General features: G+C 40.9%; 1 protein-coding gene across 1 annotated transcript; it reads right to left on the bottom strand.

The window, feature by feature from the left end:
- Positions 1-9,268: 9,268 nt before the first annotated feature.
- LOC145434379 (cytochrome P450 3A2-like) lies at positions 9,269-12,553 on the bottom strand. The gene is made up of 2 exons (XM_080311741.1): positions 11,372-12,553; positions 9,269-10,292 (listed from the first exon to the last, which is right to left on the bottom strand). Exons 1-2 carry the CDS (start codon positions 12,005-12,007, stop codon positions 9,378-9,380), a joined length of 1,551 nt encoding a protein of 516 aa, XP_080167867.1. The 5' UTR covers positions 12,008-12,553; the 3' UTR covers positions 9,269-9,377.
- Positions 12,554-14,082: the final 1,529 nt, after the last annotated feature.

The following is a 14,082-nucleotide window of genomic DNA, read 5'->3' as shown; positions in this document are numbered from 1 at the left end:
CGTTTTTAGTCATTTTCAGGGGGGGTTAACTACAGCCAGACTGTTCTGAGTCAAGTGTACCTGTTTGATGCTGGTGTGATCAGGCTAGATGACCTTCACGGTCTTATCGATCATTCCTATCTAATACCGAATACTGTGTACGCATATTTTCTGTACCACCACCACTGCCGTTTGGTATGTATTTTGGTTCGATGAAAAATAAAGACTCTCTCTCTCTATATTAAAAGCAAGAAATCGATTGACAACATATTGCTCGAAGCGTGAAGAAAATTTCGACTTTAGATAAATCTACCGCAAAATGTTCTACTTTATTGTGATGAACGAAGATCTACACCAGTGGTTCCCAACGTGGGCGATTTGGGGGCGATTTGGGGTCTAGGGGGGCGAAAATGACGAAGGGGGCGACAGGGGGGCGAAAATGGACAAGGGGGCGACGGGGGGCGAAAACAGCGAAGGGGGCGATAGGGGGGCGATGACGCGTGAAAACGGCTGACCTTTTTTTTTTTTTTTTTTAGTCAACCCATGGAAATTTAGTTACAAAAGTGCAGACATCGAGCCGAAAATTTGACCTTTTTTTTTTCTTTAGTCAACCCGCCGGTGAATGCAATTTGCATCCCCAATTTTCGGTACACAAAATTTGGGGGGCGATGATCGGTGTTGACCTTGAAAAGGGGGCGATGGGTCGAAAAAGGTTGGGAACCACTGATCTACACTCTAAATCAGGAAGGTCGTATTGAACACTTCATGACACTTTATTCTGCGTACATACACACTTTTTAGGCATATAAACACATTGGGTCACGATCGTCGCAACGCTTCTGCGTATTTCTCCGTTCATATGTAACACACCGCCACTGCGGCTTACTTTCAAGAAAATTTATACCAAGTAATTTATCATCAATTTCGCACTCATAAACTATCGGTATGTTTGGGAATCACATAAAATCATGGTATATGTAAACTAATATTATTCAACTGACTAAACCTCTAAGGCCCTTTTCATACCGGATTTACGAAACTCTTTCGGGAACAAGTTCCGAAGCAGGCGATGTTCACATAGAGAAAAAAATTACCGAAACAGTTCCGGGAAAAGAGCGCGTTCATACCTATTTAGAGTTACCGCGAACTTGTGTTCACACAGGCAGACTTGGACAACTAGAAAATTTTCAGATTTTCTGAATTAGATTAGAATTAGAATAAGAGCTCCACAGTTTTTCCAAATTAGATTAGAATTAGAATTAGAGCTCCACAGCTTTTTCCAAAGAGAGAGAGAGAGAGAGAGAGAGAGATAATTTATTCGGTCCATGAACATTGATAATACACATATAGATAAATACAAAGCAAAGTATATATAATTCAGAACCAGGCTGTAGCGAAGGGATCGGGAGATCATCAAGTCAGCTACAGCCTGAAAGGATGGTTGTAATATGAAACTTATCACATAATATAACACATTTGCAAGCAAAAAATATAACATATACGCAATGTATCAGAAACAGATGAAAAACTAAGTGGGATCACAGTAGGTAAACTGAATAGACGAGATAAAACAATTGCACTGGCTACAGGAACACAAACTAGGCAAAGAGATGCTGATTGACACATTTATTAAGAATGTTCATATTTTCCTACAAGATATTCGTGAAACATTTGTTTAAAGATATGGAGTGGTTTATCTTTAATATGGGGTGGAATGGAGTTCCATATACGCCAGTATGTAAACGGTGTCCAAGGCACGCAGGATCACGCCGACTTGGTCGCCAGTTGCACGCGGTCACGCCGCCACGGGTCGTTGATTTCATTAAAAAAAAAAAAAATAAATTAAAAAAAAGTCAATGTTCTCAGCCACCCCAAATGCTATATTCCAGTTAGTATGTGGTATATAATGTTTTGACCTAGTCCTGTTGAATACTGTCTGTAGGTAAAGTACCAGTTGCTAACCATTAGCATCTGATCTCCTGTCACTAGCTTAACACAGTCATTTGAAGTCTCTGCTGAAGAGATTCGGTGTCCTAAACATAGAAGATGTGCGGAAACTAGAAATCGCCAAGTTTATGTATCAGTTCCACTGCGGTCGTTGCCCCGAATAATTCAATGACTTCTTCACCTCGGAATCAAAAGCGCACAAGTACAACACACGCGCGTCCACGTCGTCCAACTATCATATGATCGACCGAAAAGATCATCGCTCTATCAAACATGCCGGACCCGATGTGTGGAACAGTGTTCCGCCGGCCATCCGACAGTCGACAAGCATGTCCACATTCAAGTCGAAATACAAGCAATTACTACTAGATAAATATAGTCCATCCTCAAGATTACCGGACCACGACTGACATATCGATCTCGCTTTCTATGACATGCCGCCCTGTTTCTTGTCGCTTCTTTTTCTATACTATCTTCTTTACTTTCATGCAGTGTGCATGCCTTATTTTCACAACGCCTAGGCCAGTGGTTCTCAACCTGGGGGGCGTGAAAGCATCGAAGAGGGGCGCGAAGAAGTGGTCACCTGAAAAAAAATTTCGCGGTCGGCGCGATTTACCTCCAGTTCACGCGTGTTTCTCCATATACAGACCGAATTTCATATTTTTAATTCTCTCATCAACACTCATAACCTTCCATGCTATCAAACAATCTGTTGGGGTTGCTAGCATCCCGGTTGGATTTTGTGATATGACGATATATGGGGGCGCGAAATTTTTCACTATCAAAAAGGGGGGCGTGTCTAAAAAATGGTTGAGAACCACTGGCCTAGGCCAAGGTGGGTGTCTGATTCCATAGACTACTCCAAGTCGCTGCGACATCTTCCTGTCTTTTCATAGTATCGCCTTTTTGTGGTGTATTGAACTGATAAAATTGCTAATAAACCGATGATGATGATGATGATGATGACGTATAAATTCAGGGACTCTATTCGCGGAGAGTATAGATTTTTCCTCATGTTTCACGCGGAATATATGTTTGGCTGATGATAAGATTCCTAAGATTATGAAACACTCGAAACATTCCAGATAGGCAAATTCTTACTAAAAATTCCAACAAAACAAAGTCAGAAACAACGGATGAAGATTTTCTGGCGCAGGCAGTAATGACACAATGGCCCGAGCATTTGTATCCACTTTTTTCGTAACGGCTGGAAGAACCCACCGCTGTAACATATTGCTCTCAGTCTCCCCTATATTTGGATATGAAATTTAAATCAGAATGTAGGCATGCAGTTCGCAGACAAGCAAAATAGGATTTGGATTTTGGAATAGCCAGAGGAAACAAATTTAACGTTTCAATTTTCACGGGGACATATATCTGAATTTTCATTCCAATTTTGAAATTTCAATGTTTAAAGTATAGTGTAGGTAACAAAATTTATAATTTGATTTCGACTAGAAAAAAGTTGGATTTGGAATTATGATTTTTGCGCGGACTGCATGCAAAATAAGGCCAGTCACATGCAAAATAAGGTCAGTCGCAACATGCGGAATAAGGTCAGTCACATGCAAAATAAGGTCCGTCACATGCAAAATAAGGTCAGTCACATGCAAAATAAGGTCAGTCGCAACATGCAGAATAAGGTCAGTCACATGCAAAATAAGGTCAGTCGCATGCAAAATAAGGTCAGTCGCGACATGCAGAATAAGGTCAGTCACATGCAAAATAAGGTCAGTCACATGCAAAATAAGGTCAGTCACATGCAAAATAAGGTCAGTCGCAACATGCAAAATAAGGTCAGTCACATGCAAAATAAGGTCAGTCACATGCAAAATAAGGTCAGTCACATGCAAAATAAGGTCAGTCGCAACATGCAGAATAAGGTCAGTCACATGCAAAATAAGGTCAGTCGCATGCAAAATAAGGTCAGTCGCGACATGCAGAATAAGGTCAGTCACATGCAAAATAAGGTCAGTCACATGCAAAATAAGGTCAGTCGCATGCAAAATAAGGTCAGTCGCGACATGCAGAATAAGATCAGTCACATGCAAAATAAGGTCAGTCGCATGCGAAATACGGTCAGTCGCGACATGTAGATTGCAGAATAAGGTCAGTGGCATAAGAAAAAAGTAGGATTTGGAGTAAATATTTGGATTTATACGCGGACTGTTAATATTCTACGTGCGACTCACCTCGTAATCGTAATAATCGTCTGATTACATTTTGTTGAAACATCTTCAGATTCAGGATATAGACGGGGAATGTCAATCATGAAATTACTACATATAGGAAAGACATTTTGAATTTATTTTTCATAAGAAAAAAAGAATCGGATTTGTAATTAAAGTGTGGATTTGGATTTATGCGCGGACTTATAATAATATTCTACATGCGACTGACTTCGTAATCAAGATAATCATGATTATCTTTTGATTGAAAAATCTTAAGATTTATGATATAGATAAGGAATTTCAATGTTGAAAGTAGGCTGCTATACAGAAAAGATATTCTGAATTTATTTTTCAAAATGAAAAAAGTTGGATTTGTAATTGAAGTATAGATTTGGATTTATGCGCGGACTGACCTTATTTTGCATGTCGTGACTGACCTTATTTTGCATGTGACTGACCTTATTTTGCATGTCGCGACTGACCTTATTTTGCATGTTTTTGACCTTATTTTGCATGTCATCGCACCAACCCTGTAGAAAATTAAAGAAAAATTAATACTTGAAAGGCTAACTTGCTTCGTTGAGAAATTTAGCATAATATCCAGAAAACAATTTGGCTTCAGAGAGCGTCACTCAACCCAGCATGCAGTTATAGATAGTATAAATAACATCTCTAAAAACCTTTTCAGTAATCTATCCACCATCTGCATCTTTCTAGATCTAAAAAAGGCATTTGATACAGTGGATAGATCAATACTCTTGGAGAAATTATCTCACTATGGAGTTAGGGGTAACATATATAAGCTACTACAGTCCTATTTATGTAATAGATGGCAATTTGTTAAAAATGGTGAAGTCTCAACAGATAAGCTCGAAATTGAAATGGGTGTACCTCAAGGATCAGTTCTGGGTCCTTTCCTATTTTTAATTTATATTAATGATATAGACAATGTATCGGACTTCACAATTCAACTGTTTGCAGATGATACATCTCTCATGCTCTCATCTTGTAATACAGCTGACCTTGAGTATTCATGTAATTCAAATCTAATAAAAATATATGACTGGATGTGTAGCAATAGACTAACAATAAATACTTCAAAAACACACTGTATGTTCTTTGGTAAAGGTACTCCAAAAGACATAGTACTGAAGCTCAATAATGAAAGACTTACTTTCCAGACGTCTCTATCTTATCTTGGCATAATTATAGATAATAAGCTATCCTGGGGTGATCACATTAATTCAATTTGCATTAAACCATCGAAAGCCATAGGAATCTTAAGAAAAGTTCGTATCCTATTACCACTTTTCACACGACTAACAATATATCACACACTCTTCCACTTGCACTTGACTTATGGGGTCGTATTGTGGGGTTCAGCTATATATAGTCGCTTGAACATCTTAAAAGTTGAAGATATCCACTTTTATGAAATAGGTAAGCTCATGCATGGCTACTACAATGAGAGCCTACCAGAAATCTTCCTAGACTATTTCACTCATCTCACCAGTCACAATTCACACAATACCCGAGGCTCTTCTATGAATCTATTCTTACCCCAAGGGGCGCTGGCAATTTTCAAGGGGGCGGAAACGCTCAGGGGGCGATATGGGGGGGGGGGCGGTATGGGGGGCGCTGGAGAAAAATGGCTTCGCAGTAGATAATGTGGTGTTAGGACATATCCTTAATGAGTATTCTGAGAAAATTAACACCGAAAACTTCGTTATATATAGCCTACAAAAGACATATAGGTTTAATTGTCCATGGGCGCCTAAATGACTGGCACCGAATGTTCCTGTCTTGGCAATCTGAACCTCAGAAGACGAATTCCATCTGGCAGGGAAAAATTATATGCCAGTGAAAAAATACCAATTTGAAATCGTGTGCGTCTTTTAGTTTAGTACGATTGGGCGACAGGGATATCTAAAACCAGATATTCCTGTTGGACGATTCTATATTTTTTGATATATCAGACAGGAGGTTACGAAATAACATCATGCAACGAAGTCATACCAACGGGTTCGTCCGCCCGAATATGTTTCATTATTATTTACGGGCCCTACAGTTTCCAAGACACCTCACAATGTTCGCTCTACGTTTTGACGAGTCTGCGCACACTCAACAACTCACTGCGCAGACCCTTGGACAACAGTACGTAACGACTAAAAAAGGTCATAACTTCGGATTTGTTGTGCGCAACGTAGATTTTCTGTGCGCAGAGACCGTGTCAGCACTGCGCACGTGCGAAGCTCAGAGGGAACATTGCACCTCACTCAGCTCTACCGGTAAATCTGGTAACGTGAGCAGAGAGAACACGAAATTAATAGCAATATATATGCAATTCCCGATCTTACTGACCGATTTTATCATGAATTATCGAAAGTTTTCGCGCTTCGCACTGGCTCGCTAAACAGTACAGCTGATTTCGTGACAAAAGCGAACAACGTGATGGGGGTCGGTCGGTTTATCACCCTATGGGAGCCCAAGACCCAAGTTTGTTCGGGGGGCCTGACGAAGTGCCGTTTCGTTCCTGCCAACGGGTATACGCCCGAAGATGTATAATTATTATTGAGGGGTCCTACCTTTTCAATCACACATCACTCAGCTCTATCGTTAAATCTGTTTACGTGAGCAGAGAGAGGATAAAAATTGATATCAATATACATGCAATTCCCGATCATACTGACCAATTCAATCATTAATTATTGAAATTTTTCGCGCTTCGCGCGTCTAGGCGAGAATAGCTGGCTCAGTAAATGGACACCCCATGTAGATGACTAGAATCAGCAAATAGCGGATAGCCGAAGGGGGGTCTGGGGGCGAAACCCCCCGGAAGTTTGGTTTATCACCCGATGGGGGCCCAAGACCAACGTTTTTTTTTTTTTTTGGGGGGGGGGGGCTGACGAAGTGCTGTTACGGCCCTGGTAACGAATTAATTGTAACTACGGGCACGCCCGAATATGTTTAATTATTAATTACGCGCCCTTTATTTTGCCATACAACAGCGTACTCAGCGCTACTGGTAAATCTGATTACGTGGGCTGAGAGGATAAAAAGTTTATAGCGACTTATATATGTAAATACCATCTATTCATTCATGCATTATAGAAAATTTTGGTACCTAGGGCGACCAGGCCACACAAACTTTGCTGACCATCGAAATCACGCTACGGGATTCTTGGGGGCAAAGCCCTCAGAAGTTTGGTTTATCATGCTATGGGTGCGCAAGGCAGTCGTTTTTAGGGGGGTTGACGAAGTGCTATTACGGCCCTCTTACTCATTGTCTTTATTACATTCCTTACAATATGAGGTTGGGGGGCGCTGGAGCACGATAATTTTTGAAAGGGGGCGCTGGAGGAAAAAAGGTTAAGAACCACTGGCGTAAAGGATCAAAACATCCATGTACTGTAAGGTATGGAAATGCGGTAAATGTTTTTGAATGTATGTAATGCAGAGGTGGTCAGTAACGAAGTATACTTCTACTTTTTGGAAGTACTCAAGTAGTTTTACTCTACTTCTGGTACTTACTCAAGTAGATCTGATTTTCTCTACTTCTACTTCTACTTCGTAATATTTTGTGATCTACTTACTTACTTTTCGCTATTTTCAGTTTGTCAAGTAGTTTAATCCCCCGATACGGAAGATAGCCTGAGGAATTTCGGGGCTATTTTCACGTAGTACCAACATTTGATATTCATAAAAGTCAAGTAAAGCCCAGCAATTTAGTTGCGCTTCGCGCACAGTAGCTGTGGAGTGACAAATATGTTTTCACGAAAGTATCTGTGAATATAATTTAGGTACCGGGTTCGCGGGTTGCTTGGTTCCGCTCACATCGCATTGTCGCCCATATCAAATATTTCATCACAGTAAATATGGCCCACCATAACGTTTGAAACTACCGTTTAATAATCTAGCGATTACCTATGATTTCGTAATCTAGCAGCCCATTGCGTGTCTTGCTAAACTGGAAAACCCGACTTTTTTGAACGTTACACCTGTTTTAGCAGATCACCTTTGAAGCTGTATGGACAAAAGACATGAAATATATTTTCCGCTTTTTAGAAGTGATATTTATGTTTCACTTTCAATTCCGAGTATCATACTTTGAGTTCTAATTACTTCCAGTTCTTTTGTCTGCAGAACATATATGTTGAAGCATAGAAACAAGCGTATAGTAATGCCTCTATTTTCCGAAAATAAAGCTACACTAAATATAACTTTTACGATCCACAATATTTGTTATTAACGTATACTAATCGCGCAAAGTATTGAAACCGTATCCGATACAGCTTCTCCGTTTTGCTCTTTGCCTAAACTTGGGGCCTATTAATATGGGGCAGGGCGCCATGCCATTATATTCTCTAAAACGGGGTCTTCTAGTAAACAAAGGGTTAGTATCACATTTTCATATCAATACCATAATTTGCATCCCATGATGCGAAAGAATGCTTATTCTGTCGAAAATTGATACCTCCTGGGATGTATCAATACGAATCAAGCTCTCTGAACCTTTCGCATGGCTTATAATTTGCAGCTTTTGACAGTCCATGCGAACGAATTAAGACTGTTTTCAAAACTACTTACTTACTTGAGTAGATTTAAAGTCAGTAAATTCTACTTCTACTTCAAGTAGTTTTAGGCGGCAGATTGAACTACTTCTTCTCGTACTTGAGTAGATTTTTTGGTCGCTACTTCTGCTTCTACGCGAGTAGCTTTCTTGACTGCTTTGACCACCTCTGCTGCTAATATCGCCTAATTTTTGCTTGATCTTCACATGACATGATTCCCGTTTACAAGGATTTCTGTGTTAACGATTGCGTGTTTAGCGATAAAACTTCAGAATCAGAACTAGAAGAATACGGTATGCACATGCTTGTAGACGGATGTAGACTCATCAAAGCTGCAGAAAAATATAATTTTACCTACGTCAAAATTGGGTATTTTTAGCATTTTTTGAAATTAAAATAGGAAAAATCTCGAAAAATAGAGCCAATTCGGGAAAACTGATGTCATTTTTGGATTCAGCGACATACAAACACCCTAAAACCGTTGAAACTTTCTTGGCACCAAAATTTGTGTTGACCAGTGTAATCATTGAAGGCTTTCACAATTTTCCTTCACTCATTCTGGAGAAACTGCCTCACTTGCCTCTCCTGACCACACGTTACTGCTGCAAAGGTTATATTGAACTTGGAATGAAATTGGCAATGTGTTGTTGGTCATAACAAAAAAATTCATTAACTATGGTATAGTCGCTATATGGTCTGCAAGTTTTTATTACCTATTTAGATCGCTTCTTCGCTGGTGTATTCTCAGCATTACTGGACACTTTGGAGTAACAGTGAGATTATAGGTAAGGTCTAATGGTATAGTGGACGTGGACTCTGACGGCAGCAGAACATATTCATGCAATAATCTCGATACAAATAGTTTCATTCCCAATAACGCAAACCGCTTCCCGATGCACACACGCGGGCCATTTCCAAACGGTTGATATACCATGGTATCCACTTCAGACATATCTCTAAATCTTTCGGGATCGAATTCAAGCGGAGATTTCCACAGTTCAGGATCCCGTGATAAAGCGTGGATCGGAACGTCAACGCAAGTACCCTTCGACACCATGGTGTCGCCAACCATAATGTCTCTCTCCGCCTTGCGAATTGTGCGCGCGAACGGGGGATATAATCGCATACTTTCAACAATGCACATCTCCAGGTATTTCATTTTGCTCACCACTTCCCAGTCTAAGCTTTCGTGCTCCGCAAAATAGTGGTCGATTTCCTTTCGAAGTTTTTCCTGCACCTCCGCGTGCATCGCTAAATTGTATGCGAGATAGTTCAGAGAATGTGCTAGAGTATTCCTCCCGGCGAGAAGCATCGTGATGCTATTGGCGGCTACTTCATGTTGTGTTAGACCTTTGCTTGTTCCTTCATCAATACCGTCCACTCGAGACTCCAACATCAGTTGCATCAGGTCTCTTGGGCTCGGAAGTGTGGACTCGTCTCGTTCTTTGGCAACGCGTCGACAAAACGCAGTCAGGTATTGAATGTATTTATCTCTGCGGCTCGCGAAAATTGAAAGAATAGCATTACGAAACATTGGAAATAGACGAAGGAGAACCAAATGAGATGCTTTGGGTGGTTCGTTGTCCAACAAATCTGCGACTCGAGACACCAGGGGCGTAGACAGGGGGGTAGAATTGAAGAACGTTCTACCCCCTTCCAGGCTCGATTCTATCCGGAAAATCCCAAGTCAACGCTACTGCTATAACAACATTTCTTCACGTTATCGCCTAATTTCAATTTGCTGCGCGCGACGCCGATCGCCGACGCTGATTACATGCCTTTTTCTCGTCGATCTCTCGTCCATGGAAGCGCGTCTATGCAAGCGTGAAAGGGGCATTGTTACATTTTTCTCTTGGCGAGGGTTAGCGATCAGCTTAATCCCTTTATTCTGAATGCAGTCGTCGGGCAATAATAACATTTGTCGCATCGTTCACGCGTTGTTTTCTCATTAACAGTTCATTATAAACGATAACGAACATTAATATCATGAAAATAGCAACTTATAACTGAATGAAATCATGTTTTAAAGCAATCGCATCTGATTCGTGCTTTGCCGAACTCAAGCCTGTTTCCCAAAACAGCGTGAAGACACAATACATTCGATTCGCATTTTATTTTGACGCCATTGTTGTGCATTGTCTTGACCTCAATGACCATCTATACGTCATACTAGATTATGCCTTTAGTGATCGGTATCCCACCGGGACGTATTCAGCCTTCAATAGCCGCGCCGAAACTTGTTTGAGATTCCCTCGCTTTGCGAATAAGTCATTATTCACACGCCGGTACAATTAGTATATGCGCCATGTTCGAAATGAATGGAATTAAAACGCCGAGAAGACGTTACTCTTACACGCGAATTGAATCATGTCAAAATTCATGAAGATATAACAGATTCTGCGCCGTATAGATTGTTCGTCGTGAAATGTTGTTCTGGTATTGTTTCAAGGTCGCTTACGTATTTGAATGTAAATAAGATCTCCTGCACTGTCACGGGATGAGCGCGTGGGCATCGTAACATGATCCCCGTGCAAGTTGTTGATTGCTAACACGATCCCCGTGCAAGCTGTTGATTGCTAACTCGCTTTCAGTAATTAGATCCGCCAATTAGTTACGCTTTCAAAAGCATACGGAATACAGAAGTCGCTATCGCTAAAGGTATGACACATAGAGGCTCATTCTGCCCCCTTTATTCAGTTCTACCCCCTTTTTATCTCGGCTGGCTACGCCCCTGCGAGACACCGATGATCCGACAACTCCGTGTGTGCCAAACGCGGTAGCGCAAATGGCGTCCAACGAGAACTTTGCGAAAATGTCGATTACTTTAATTTCATTATCGCTCGTAACTTGGCCAGCAATATTCTGCATTGTGGCGTCAATGCATTTCTCGATGATAGAACTCATACCCCTTAATCGGGAAGAAGAAAAGGCAGGGGTCAGCGTCGATCTCATACGCTTCCACTGTTTTCCGGTTGAAAAAATAAGTCCAGAGGCGAAGATGTTTTCCACTGGCATCGTCGTAACGTCGGCTCTGTTGGGGAAGGTACTGTGCGCGTCTTTTATCATAATTTGCTTCAGCATATTTGTATCGTGGACCACGATTCTTGGTTCCGTTCCAACGTAGTATCCCCATACACTGCCATACTTCTTTCTGCACTCGATGTAATATACGCTCACGTCGTTCGAGCCGAAAAGGAGTGTTTGATGTCCGAATCGAAAAATAGACGGGGGATCGTGGGGTATGCCCCAGGCCTTCAATACCGACCACTTACGTCTTATGAGGAACCATATCAGGATGGAAAGCGTTGCTACAAGTAATGCTGTTTCTAAACATAACATCTAGAATCGAATTACTCCAGTCATGTACTCGATTTTGACCAGTCATAGCAATTGTTACAATGTTGACATTATTCTATCAGCCATGCAAGCAAATTAAACCGGAATGCGGTAAGTAGATTTCCAAATCTTTGCGCCTGAGGACATAGGCTTGGAAATTATAAATGATTTTCATTTCACTCCAGCAATCCTAGTCGTCACCAACAATACATTATTCCATTTTCCACTCTCCTGACACATAATAAGGTACCAAAACTTCATAAATTCAATATGCTCTGTAGGAATGAATGAATTGCGTGGTTACTGCCAGCAAATAGGACAGTCATATTGTTCGCAAAAGCTACTGATTTGTTACTAGCAATCGCAATACCGTTTATATGCCGATTAGCACTTGGTGTGAATCATCCAGTCCTAGCATAATTTGCAGTACGCAATCAAACCGTTACTTAGGTTGTAGATTAGTATCAGACTGCTCTTATACGATGAATAACTCTGGATATTAACCTTTGATATATCGCTTGATCGCTACTGCACTATCTCGTCTATTTGAGACGCTAGCTAGTACCAACAACGTCGAGGCGGAGAGACTCGTATGCGAATGTTGTCAGTTTACGGTTGATCTGTCATCACCACAGGAATAAATTAGATGACTCACTATCGAATGTTCACATTCGAAGAACTCACGGCTCACTGAACGCTAGAAGTGTCGCAGCAATATTGCGGGTTGTAGCACGTCCGCGTGATCGATCACGCATTCAATTATCTTTGTATTAAATCTGTTTCATCGCAGTGTTAGAGGTTTATCTAGGCTCCTCCTCGCTACCTGATGCGCGTAAGTAAGTGATGCCTTAAAAAGCCTAGAAGTGAGCCGTGCTAGAAGTCGGTAAAATACGGAATCATATGGAGACATGGCGTGAAATGACTAATGCAGTCGAAACACCATGAATATCAATATATCAATAACAAAAACAACCTGATATTGATTCACTCATTCTTAAATTCATTTAGTAAAAATTTCAAACCTTCTCTTTATTCTTACACTTCGTATACTGTGGGGCTCCACTTGGAAATAGGTCGGTAAACTGAGTGGTATCTCAGTTAAGAGTCAATTGAAAACGGCGTTCAATTAGGGTTACCATATTTTGAGATCTATTTTTCATATTTTGAGAAAGCGGACACTTTTCAAATTTCTGAAAGCTCCACTCGGTGGTGGCCATGCGATTGGACGAGTGGGTGCGAGACTGCCGCCCCCTATAAGTATGTAATCACAGCTTCCGGAGGGCTCTGCCCCCCCTAGAGACTTGATGATTATCGGGATATGGGACTTTTCTAACAAATGCAGTAATTTGATGATTAACCCATCTGGACGGAATCATTGTCTTGATTGGTACACGGATTTCCAGGTCTAGTCGCTATACCTTTGAAAAAAGCGCTGACACCAAATAAGGAGCCCCTTCGACCAAGAGGGCTGGGCGATCGCCCACCTCGTCCACCCAAAAAGCCACTACTGGCTCTACTACCGGCTACGAAAACGGGTGAATTTAAGGAAATACTTTGACTATAAAAAGGTCATCATTTTGATCGACTCCCGCAATACTCACTTTTCTAGAATTCTGCTGACCAATTCTGCATAGGAGTAGACTTTTTAATGACATTTTAATACTTTTTATAAAAAAGAAGACATTTAGCCGTTCTCCGAGGACACTTTCAATTTAGTGAAAAAAAAGACAAATCCTCTTAAAATCCCAGTTCAATTAAGTAACAAAAATGTTAGGCAGGTTCCTGGTTTCGCGGGTTGCGATTGATCCCCGGTTCGGATGAATTATACTATAACATGTCCTAATAACATATTACTCAAATTTACTAAAGCCTGTATCAGATGCATCACTTCCTGTGGGATATTGATAATCACTTGCGGTCTTTGAAATTTGATGCACAAAAATGGTTCCGGAAGGAGTAGAATCAATGACCAACATTTCATTAATTACCGCTGTTATCGAGTATTTTTAATATTGGTCTTCTACGTCTTTACGAGCATGTATGACATAGAGAACGCGGCGGAGACGACAGTTATACGT

The sequence above is a fragment of the Botryllus schlosseri genome, chromosome 2, assembly GCF_051294905.1.
Source record: "Botryllus schlosseri isolate E-star chromosome 2, Bs_hap1, whole genome shotgun sequence".
In the NCBI taxonomy this organism is placed as follows: domain Eukaryota; kingdom Metazoa; phylum Chordata; class Ascidiacea; order Stolidobranchia; family Styelidae; genus Botryllus; species Botryllus schlosseri.
This window is presented reverse-complemented; position numbering and strand designations above follow the sequence as displayed.

Bases quoted from the DNA above. Each gene is read 5' to 3' on its own strand.
- LOC145434379 (XM_080311741.1), bottom strand. From the start codon at position 12,007: ATGTTATGTTTAGAAACAGCATTACTTGTAGCAACGCTTTCCATCCTG. The intron at 10,293-11,371 runs GTAGAACTGAAT...AATTCTACCCCC, and splicing joins CCAGCCGAGATAAAAAGGGG to CTGTCTACGCCCCTGGTGTC.